We start from the raw sequence: 10360 nt of genomic DNA on the forward strand, positions 1-10360 counted from the left end.
GTAAAGCGGGAAAAACCCTCTCCCAGAAAATGCAGACAAGTATTTCACCTATAATTTCAAAGATATACCTGAGGCTAAGAACACATTATTCCTAAGGTTCTTTCTAGTTCTGTACCACCTCTAAATGATTTCCCTTCCCATTGGAAAACAAAACAAAAACAACAACAAAGAAACCCCACTGCATTCGGTTATAGTGCAACTCTGGAGGAGAACATAACCCACAACTTGGCTCGGTAAGAAATAGGCCAGTGCCTTCATTGGGTAAGGGATGCTAGGGTTCAAATCAAGGCTATGTGGGGATGTGCTTTTTTTGCCTTTCATAATTGACTTCTCAGCCCTTGAGTCTTGCTGAGAAAAGCAATAACTGCAGGAGAGCTTCTGTAAAGAATGACATACAAGGTTTTAGCACCCAGAGCAAAGCAAATTAGAAAACAAAGTCATTACAATCATATTGGGGTAGGGGCAGGAACAGACTACCCTGGGTTTTGGCTTCTTTGAGTAGCCCGGTTTAAGCCTGGGTCCAAGAGTATTTTCAGATCCTAGGCCTCAGTACAGCAATGCAAAAAAAAAAAAAAAAAGGCACGATAATATAAAGGTTAAAACCAAGGGCTCTGGAGAGCAGAAGATCAGGGTACTAAATTTAAGTTACGCATTTTAACAGCACGCGCACACAGCTCTATGACCTTGAGCAATCTACTTACTCTAAGCCTCAGTTTTCTCATCTATAAAAGAGAAGGCAGTGCTTGAAATTTGTGACACGCTTTCACTCCTATCAGATCCTCCTCGGAACCTCATTAAATGGCTTCTGACGGCTCAGCAGTGGGCCATGGTCGGCCTATGGGCCTTAGATGTCCCAAAGGTACCGAATGCGGGAGGTGGAAACTAAGGCTCACTACTCCTACTTCATAGAAGAGGCAAAAAGGCTCAGAGAGCCGCAGCTCCCAGCTCGCGGGCGCCCAGCCGGTGCGGTGCGGTGCGGCGCGGCGCTCGAAGGCGGGACTTACCCGGAGAAGCGTGCAAGCCGCGCGGCTCACATTCCCGGAGGCGCCCGGCCAGGGGGCTCGACGGGGGGGCTGGCCGGCGCACTCGCGCTCCCCGCTGTCGGAGAGAGGCGGCTCCAGTCGTGGCAGTGGCAACAAGGAAGTGGAGACGAGGGCTCGCGCGCGCATCCCGGGGGCTAGAGGAGCCCCGGCCCCGCGGCCCCGCCCGGCGACACACGGCACGGAGTCGCGACAGCCCCTCTCTCTCCCCTTCCTCGGAGTCGTGATATAGGGTTGTAGAGGGCGGGTGTGGGAGCACAGGTTCTCTCCGCAGGCTCTTCACCGACGCCTGCCGAGAGCCCCGGGGGTCAAGCCCCGGGGAGCCCGAGGAAGACAGCAGGGACACGGGCGTCGCCGCGGCACCGGTTCAGCGGCAGCAACAGCAGCAGCACACCTCGGACCGCTAGGAAAACCCGTCCCGGCGACCCTCGCGGCGCGCCGGAAGCGGCCGGCGGCGCGTGACTGCGTGCGACCCCTTGCGCAGGCGCAACAGCCCAGCCCGGGCTGAGGGGCGGGCCCCTAGAAAGTGCTTAGAGGCTTAGAAGGGGGCCGCTAAGGCGGACGGACTACTTCCTGCTAGAGGTTCCGGGAGGAGGAGGAAGCTGCGGTCGCCCACGGTGGACGCCCTCAGCCCCAGGGCATTGCCGTAGGGCGTTCAGGTAAATGGGGCGGGGCTGTGGCGAGCATGAGGGGTCGAGGCCCCGCCTCGCCTGTCGAAGCCACGTCTGGCGAGGGGAGCCCGAGCACCACCCTCCCAGCACGGCGTTCAAGGCCTGACCCCAGTCCTCATCACTGTCCTGGCTTGTTCAGGACAGGGTTCTTACTTCCTAGTGCCGCATGAAACCGTCCTCCTCACCCCAGTGATCTGCCCTCAATCCGTCTCTCCCACCGTCCCACACACAGTAATGGTAGTGAGTGATTCAAACGGAGCTGAATGACCATGTGGAGAGGCTCTGGAATCAGATAAGGATTGCAGTGTCCCTTCCCGCCGATGTCACAGATGGTGCCACATTCGTACAAGTCCCCTCACCCTCACTACCTTGCAAGTGCATTTCCAATCTGCCTACTTTTCTCCATCTACCACCGTCACCAGTCTTCTCCTAGTCACCGTCATCTCCTGCCTGGACTGAGGCAATTTCTTCCCATCTCCTCTCTTTTCCCTCTACAATCTATTCTCCACAACACGCAAATTGACCTTTTTGCACTGTAAGCCTGATTAGGTCACTCTCTGCTTAAGACCCTCCAGTGTCCTCTTGTTTACTTAGAATAAAATTCAAACTTATCTCGACCTACAAGACTTTGGTTTGGCTCTTGATTCATTCTCTCTCCACATCTCTTCTCGGTACTGGTTGTTCCCAGAACAAGCTATATAGCACTGTGTAGTGTTCAGAATGCTAGCTTTGTGCTGAGCCTCCTTGGGATTGAATCCCAGCCCTACCACATGTAAGCGATATTAAGCATGGAAAGTAACAAATTATGTTTACAAAGGACCAATAATTGGTTCTCATTTCAGTAAGTGACATCACCATCCACTCAATTGCTCAGTGCTCAAGCCAGAAATCTGGGAGTTATCCTTGACTCCTCTTGCACCTCACATCCAGTCCATCAGCAAGATCCGCAAAAACATAGTCCCAAACTGACTACTTCTTACCATCTTCACTATTACTCTATCCAAGCCACCATTATCTCACATCTGGACTCCGGCAACAGCCTCCTAACTAGTCTCTTTCTTTTTCTCTGACACCCTTCCATTCCATTCTTCACACAGCAGTCATCTTTCTCCTTGCTTAAAATCCTTCAGGAGCTTCTTGTTGCACTCAAATTAACACATCCCAACTATATATGGCCTACTAGGCTAGCCTGCATTTACCTTCAGATTTAGGGCCACCTCTTAGGAAAATGGACTTTACCTATTAGGTTCTCCACCTTGCAACCAAAAGACTCTTTCTAAAGTGCAAATCTGATCATGTCATTCCAAAAACAGAAAACAAAACTCCAAAGGCATCTTATTGTCCCAAGATCCTTGTTCTCTTCTCCAAAGACTCTTTTTCCTGATCATGTCTTTTTATTTTCTATAGTACTTCATTGCCTTTACACATATTTCCTTCTATCTCATGAATTCCTATTTGTTTATACTTTAAGTCCCAACATCAATATTTTTTCCTCTTTGAAGTACACTGCCCATCTGTGTCCCACCCAGTTGATCATCCCACTTCTGTCTTCTCGTCCACAGTACTCTGTAACCTCTGTTATAGCACTCCATACTCTAGTTTTGTCTTCCCTGGTAAGCTCCTCAATGGTAGGCACTATGCTGCATTCACCTCTGTATGGCTGGCATCAAGCACAGTGCTTAGCACACAGAGGATGCCATGATTGGATAGACAGATGTGTGGGGGTAGTGACAGAAGCCAGTCCTTAAAAAGGGGCAGTCACAGCCTGAAGCACAGCAGCTTCTCTTGTTCTTTGAGGACTCTCATGATAAAAGGTTTAAGCAGGCAATTACCAAAACTGCTACTGTTGGATCATGTTTATGTCCTTCATAGCACATATCACACTCTGTAATTAACTAATTTATCTGTTCACTTATTGTTTGTCTCCCTACATCACATTGTATTATTTCATAAGGGCAGGGACCTTGACTATGTTGTTCTTCACTGTGTCCTTACCACTTGGCACCTGTAAATATTTATTAAATGAATGTGTGGCTATGAGAAACATCTTCCGGCAGTGAAAAATCCTTCCAAGCCAAGCAGTGATAGAGCTATGAAGATCTCACTGTGGTGGAATTTCAAGCAGGACTATGGAGTTGCAGAAATAGCACTGATCTGAGTCAAGAAATCTGAGCTCTGTGAACCTGGGTAGGCCCCTTCCCTGGGCCTCAGTTTCTGTATCTTTAAAATGAGCCAGATAATAATTCCTTGACTTTATACAATGCATTGCTATTTGCAAAGTTCTTTTACCATCTGTTACTTCAATATAGTCTCACAGTAGACAGACCAGACATTGTTATTATTTTTACAAAGGCTCAGAAAGTTTAAGTAAACTAGACTATATCTCTTTTATTTCAAACATTCTATGAGTCTGTATAAATAACCTCTACAAAAAGTCAGTAGCATGATCCTATCTTCTCTTGACTTCGGCCTTATATTATCATTTTTCTAATAGTTTTTTAAAATCTGAACCCATCTTTTAGGGGGAATCCATTATCTTTGGTTCCTGATAGGCACTCCATTTTGTCTTCTCAGTTTTCCTCACTTGTGGCAAAACAAGCCAAGAGGAGGAACAGACACAGCCCTGGTAGTTGTGGTCCAGCCCTCATTCTACAGATATGGCAAACAAGGGGAACAAGAAACGTCGGCAGTTCTCCCTAGAGGAGAAAATGAAAGTTGTGGAAGCTGTGGACTCAGGCAAGAGGAAAGGCGATGTGGCAAAAGAATTCGGTATCACTCCTTCTACTTTGTCTACATTCTTAAAGGATCGTGCTAAGTTTGAAGAAAAGGTGCGGGAGGCATCTGTGGGACCCCAGAGGAAAAGGATGAGGAATGCTCTTTATGACGACATTGATAAGGCTGTTTTTGCTTGGTTTCAAGAAATCCATGCCAAAAACATTCTCGTGACTGGTTCTGTCATTCGGAAAAAAGCACTAAACTTGGCCAACATGCTTGGCTATGACAATTTTCAAGCAAGTGTGGGCTGGCTGAACAGATTTCGGGATCGCCATGGAATTGCTTTGAAAGCAGTCTGTAGAGAGGATAGTGACAGGTTAATGAATGGTCTAGGAATAGATAAGGTTAATGAGTGGCATGCAGGGGAAATTATAAAACTAATTGCTGACTACAGCCCAGATGATATCTTTAATGCTGATGAGACAGGAGTGTTTTTCCAGTTGCTTCCCCAGCACACACTTGCTGCTAAAGGGGACCATTGTAGAGGGGGCAAGAAAGCAAGGCAGCGGTTGACAGCACTCTTTTGTTGCAATGCTTCAGGGACTGAAAAAATGAGACCATTGATTGTTGGTAGGTCAGCCAACCCACGCTGCCTCAAGAATGTCCATTCCCTCCCTTGTGACTACCGAGCCAACCAGCAGGCGTGGATGACACAGGATCTGTTTAATGAGTGGCTGATGCAAGTGGATGCCAGAATGAAGCAGGCAGAACGCCGGATCCTCCTGCTGATTGACAACTGCTCCGCTCACAACATGCTTCCACGCTTGGAAAGGATTCAGGTGGGGTATCTGCCCTCAAAGTGTACTGCCGTCTTGCAGCCACTGAATCTTGGCATAATTCATACCACAAAAGTGCTGTACAGGAGCCACCTGCTAAAACAGATCCTCCTCAAGCTCAACAGCAGTGAAGATCAAGAAAAAGTGGACATCAAGCAGGCCATTGACATGATTGCCGTGGCATGGTGGTCAGTCAAGCAGTCCACAGTGGTGAAATGCTGGCAGAAGGCAGGCATCATCCCTGTGGAATTGATAGATTCTGACGCAGAAGCAGCAGCCAGTGAACCAGATATTGCCATTGAAAAGTTGTGGCACTCGGTGGCTATTGCCACCTGTGTCCCAAATGAAATAAATTTCCAGGACTTTGTCACTGCAGATGATGATCTCATCATCTCTCAGGAGCTGCTGGACACAGAGGTCATCCAGGACATGGTGGCTGGTGAAAGTACTGATGAAGCTGGAAGTGAAGATGAGGCGGAGGCATCTTTACCACAGCAGCCAAAAGTCACCATCACAGAGGCCATCTCAAGTGCACAGAAACTTAGATGGTTCCTTTCCACTTGTGTAGGTGTTCCTGATGCCATTTTTGGACAGCTAAATGGCATAGATGAATATTTAATGAGAAGAGTGACACAAACTCTTGTTGATTCCAAAATTACAGAGTTCCTCCAAACAAAATAATGTAGAAATTAACTGCCTCTTTTAATTTAGAAGATGTAGTTTACAAGAATAAATATTTCTTTAGCTAGGATATTGAACTTAAATTTTAAGCAATATTATTGTGACAACATTCCAGTTTTCTGAAATAATCAGAAAACTTTCTTGAATGGAATTTGGGGCCCAAGACTTTTCATTTCTAACAAGTTCCCAGGTGATGCCAGTGCTGATGTGGTCCAAGGTCCATGCTTAAGAACCACTGGTCCATCTGGATTCTAGCACTTCTCTCTTTAACTGGCCATCTGAATACTCCCAATCACTAACTGTCAAAAAAAAAAAAAAGTATCAGCTGTTCTTACTCCAGAACTGTTAACTCCTTCCTGCTGATTTGGTAACTCCAGAACCTTCTTAGCTATTCTCTTGAATGCCCCACCAAGTATTCAGTAGAGGTGCATCTGTTTGTGCCAAAAGACTTAACAAGAGCCATCTAGCCTATCAAAGCATCTTTTAATACTTCAGGATTATTATTAGTACGATGCTGGGGTACAGGGAAATAAAGTGCCAGAAAGAGGAGACATGATACAATCTGGAAGATGTGGTAAATATCAGAGAATGCTGTTAATCACACTCATGGGAGAGAACATACCTTCCAGTGTACCTCTCAAATCCAGACAAGGTGAGAGGAACACTTGTGAGAGAGATGACATGTGTGAGTGTTTGGATTATTTGGATAATCCACAGCAGTCCTCTCCACACCTGTGGATAATCCAGCCTCATGTCATTAATGTGAGGGCACACTATGTTTCCCTTCACTAAAATCACTTCATAAATCACCCTTATTCCTTTGTGTTTGTTCTTCAGAGAAGTCTGCTAGAGCAGAGTTGATTTAAGTTATTTAAAGCTGTATAAATTTATCGTCAAATTTATCTTAAAGTTTTTCTCCTATAAAAAAGGCATTCTTGGACTTCCCTAGTGGCGCAGTGGTTAAGAATCCGCCTGCCAATGCACAGGACACAGGTTCGAGCCCTGGTCCAGGAAGATCCCACATGCCGTGGAGCAACTAAGTCCGTGAGCCACAACTACTGAGCCCATGTGCCACAACTACTGAAGCCCGTGCGCCTAGAGCCTGTGCTCCGCAACAAGAGAAGCCACTGTAATGAGAAGCCCGCGCACCACAACAAAGAGTAGCCCCAGCTCGCCATAACTAGAGAATGCCCCCATGGGCAGCAACGAAGACCCAACGCAGCCAAAAATAAAAATAAATATAATTAATAAATTAATTTTTTTAAAAAGGCATTCTTAATATCCTTTAAAACCCTAGTATCTATTTTCTAATGAGTCAGATAAGTGTCAGTTTCATTTTTAGAAGGTACACACAAGACCTGTTAGTGTTGTAGTGTAGTTCCCTGCCCCAGGTTAATTTTGTGGCTATTTCAGAAACCCATAGCAATTCAGTTATTCTTCTTTCTGTAGTTACTTAATTGAAACATGTATAAAGCAGATTAATCATAGAAAGTACTCCTTCCACTTTGTTGAACAAAACAAAAAACACAAAAAAACAGCAGACGTTTAAATAGATGTGTATTTAAAGCTTATTTGGGATATTTTTCCTTTTAACGAACTAGTATAACTTGAATTAAAAGTACTATACGTATTTTAAACTATTAACACATAGGAAAGGAGAACAGTGTCTTCTGGCTAAGTCCCGTGGTTCCATCTCATTGTCAGCACCTTAACTGCTCTCATCATCTGTGTCAGGATTACTGACGAAATTTCTAATTTCTTCCCTCATCTTTCTCCTGAAGTCCATTTTGCACATAATGTTAGATCTCTTTCCCTTGCCCAAGTGTCTGTGGCGGCTCCCAAATGCCTACAGAAATAAAAGACTATTCATCTGAGTCTTAGCACCCTCTGGAGTTGACTGCTTGGTTACTCAGTACAATTTCGTGTGTGTGGCCCCACCATGGGCCATTGTCTTCACTCCATACCCATGTCTGCTAGTGTGCCTTTGCCTGAATGCCTCACCCTGTTCTCTACCAAGCTGGGCCTTACATTCTTCAAGAACTAACTGGAGTCCTTTTTCTTCCAGCCTTGAAGACTCCAGCACCTGCTCCACCCTTTTCTCCCTCAACTCCTCAGCACTTTTGTCTCTAAACCATTCAGTTAAGCACTTAAATGTTTTGCCAATGTTCTGTGGCTCTTTAGACTGTAAGCTCCACGAGAGCAGGGACCACTCAGCCTTTGTAACCTTAAAGGTGCCTAGCACTGTGCTGGGAACATCATAGGCACGTCAGTAAACATTTGTGTATAAATTGACACACAAGTAATGTCAAAGCCACCTTATTTTTAAAGTTGCATGAAGCATTAATTCTACTAGAAAATGACTTGGAGATAAGGTAGGGCTGTCCTCTATTTAAAAGGATTTGCAGGGCTTCCCTGGTGGCGCAGTGGTCGAGAATCTGCCGACATGCCGCGGAGCAACTAGGCCCGTGAGCCACAATTCCTGAGCCTGCGCTTCTGGAGCCTGTGCTCCACAAGAGAGGCCGCGATAATGAGAGGCTCGTGCACCACGATGAAGAGTGGCCCCCACTTGCCGCAACTAGAGAAAGCCCTCGCACAGAAACGAAGACCCAACACAGCCATAAATAAATAAATAAATAAATAAATAAACAAACAAACAAACAAACCCAAAGTTTAAATAAATAAAAGGATTTGCAGAATTTTTCCATGAATATCATTGCTCAAATATTATTCCAGTCCAGGTTATAATCTATTCTGTGATAATGAAGAATTCCGATATATGGAGCTAAACCTATTTCCTTCCACAGAAAGTCACTGCAGGATTCTCCATTTCTACAAGACAAGACTTTAGTGTGAAAGGCTTTGTCTAAGTGCTTTGCATATAGTAATATTCAGTAAGTATGTACTTAAACTTGGTATTTTTTTTAAAAAAAGAAATCTCACATTCTTGACTCATTTAACATATCATATGAATTATATCCAAGTAGATGGAAATCACATCCAAAAGAGAGCTTTTGCAGTCTGGTTTATGTCAGGTGAAAGTTTGCTTCTCTTGGACATTAGGGGTTTTTTGACACTTTGTTTTTTAAACTAAAAAAGGTTGATATTATCCTTTCTTGGTCTGCTGTCTTCATCAGGCCCTCTGTGGCTTCTCCCTGACTCTCTGTTCCCTCCAACCCCACTTGAGGATATAGTTTTGTCCCATTTGACCAATCCACTCTGTAAGCCAACCTTCTGGGACTAAGGACCTACCTCAATTGTGCTGTCATGAGGATAAAAAGGTATACCTGGCACAGACTAAGTGTTCTACAAATGCTGTCTGTTGTCATTACTATCCATCCTATTTGGAACCTTACCATCTAGAGGCAGGGACCTGCCTTACCACTAAAATATCTTGGGGTTCATTTTTCCAGAACCACACAGCCTGTTCCTAAGGGCTCTTTCATTAAAAAGGAAGGAAGATAAGACTTATTGATTGCCTATTTATGTCAAGCACTATTTCACTTATTTAATCTTTCCAGCAAATCATAATACCAAAGGATAGATAGGTCTCCAAATTTGCAGACCTATTAACTGTTCTGCTACTGGGGCCATAGTTGTCTTTGAAGTGGGATGTGGTAGAGCATATTCCTGCCACCAGAGGGCAGAGGTGAGCTACATAAGGGAGACAATAAAGCCAACTGAAGAAACTAGGAGCAGCCACTTGTAATTTCTTAGTAGAGGCTGAGAATGTAGTCAAGGAAAGAGAGAAGAGACATAGGATGTGGGACTTGCTCAAACAACTGACTTAGAAATAACTGTACCTCAAACTACCCAATTCACCGCATTATATACACCTATCCCTTCACCTACTGATAACCACAGGCCATGTAATTGACCCTGGGCAGATAATTGACGTGCCCTACAAATGAGCCAGTGTTAGAGAAATAGCCACCCATCAAACATATCCATGCCTTCAGTAATCACTGAAATATTGGACCTTATAAAATACCCACTGCTGGCCAGAGAGGCTCTAAGGATGAATTAAGTTCATGACCCTACCCTCAAGCAGTCCAGTAAGCAGAGGAGATAGATGAGAGGGAAAAAATAATACAGAGTGGTAAATGCCATTTTAGAGAATAATCAGAGAATTTACAGGAGATAGAGCCCAAAGGAGCCCCTGCATGAGAGAAGAGGAATTCAATAGGAAATGTTGCCAAGAGCAAGGGACACTTAATATGAAGTATCTGGAAGGAGGAGTAGGGAGTTAGGTATATGGGGTGGGGAAGCAATTCCTGGCAGAAGGAACAGCATATATAAAGGTCTGGGGTATTTAAAAATGGCCCATTTGGGAACAGTTAAGGTCAGAAGTAGGTATGTCAAGCAAAGGATGTGTGGTAGGACAAGTGACTAGAGATGTAAGCAAGATCATAGTTTTTAA

The 10360-nt window shown here is 44.9% G+C and overlaps 2 protein-coding genes across 11 annotated transcripts in view; one reads left to right on the top strand and one right to left on the bottom strand.

Moving 5' to 3' along the window:
- The window catches only part of HMGXB3 (HMG-box containing 3), a 62003-nt gene extending 60533 nt beyond the window's left edge, over nucleotides 1-1470 (bottom strand). For 5 of the 8 annotated variants that reach the window (XM_082454047.1, XM_082454043.1, XM_082454045.1 and 2 more), the window contains exon 1: nucleotides 1005-1134. Coding sequence is in view for 3 of the 8 variants with exons in the window: in XM_082454044.1 (XP_082310170.1) it covers nucleotides 1005-1169 (165 nt within the window). In the remaining 5 variants the exon portion in view is untranslated. Of the gene's footprint in view, nucleotides 1-1004 lie in introns of all 8 variants that reach the window. The other 3 variants (XM_082454049.1, XM_082454048.1, XM_082454044.1) reach the window with 2 other exon arrangements.
- Nucleotides 1471-1557: 87 nt separating this feature from the next.
- TIGD6 (tigger transposable element derived 6) lies at nucleotides 1558-8643 on the top strand. 3 transcript variants are annotated; one of them, XR_014261665.1, is made up of 3 exons: nucleotides 1586-1699; nucleotides 4286-6595; nucleotides 8009-8643. XR_014261665.1 is itself a non-coding variant. In XM_082454221.1 (2 exons), the coding sequence occupies exon 2, from the start codon at nucleotides 4369-4371 to the stop codon at nucleotides 5941-5943; it is 1575 nt and encodes a 524-aa protein (XP_082310347.1). In that variant the 5' UTR covers nucleotides 1586-1699; nucleotides 4286-4368; the 3' UTR covers nucleotides 5944-7817. The 3 variants fall into 3 exon arrangements, 1 of the variants encoding a protein (XP_082310347.1); XR_014261664.1 differs by lacking the exon at nucleotides 4286-6595 and having other exon boundaries at nucleotides 1558-1699; XM_082454221.1 differs by lacking the exon at nucleotides 8009-8643 and having other exon boundaries at nucleotides 4286-7817.
- Nucleotides 8644-10360: the final 1717 nt, after the last annotated feature.

Source organism: Balaenoptera physalus (assembly GCF_965194825.1).
Source record: "Balaenoptera physalus genome assembly, chromosome: 3".
Taxonomy (NCBI): domain Eukaryota; kingdom Metazoa; phylum Chordata; class Mammalia; order Artiodactyla; family Balaenopteridae; genus Balaenoptera; species Balaenoptera physalus.

Excerpts from the sequence above, each read along its gene's own strand:
- TIGD6 (XM_082454221.1), top strand. The coding sequence starts at position 4,369 with ATGGCAAACAAGGGGAACAAGAAACGTCGGCAGTTCTCCCTAGAGGAG.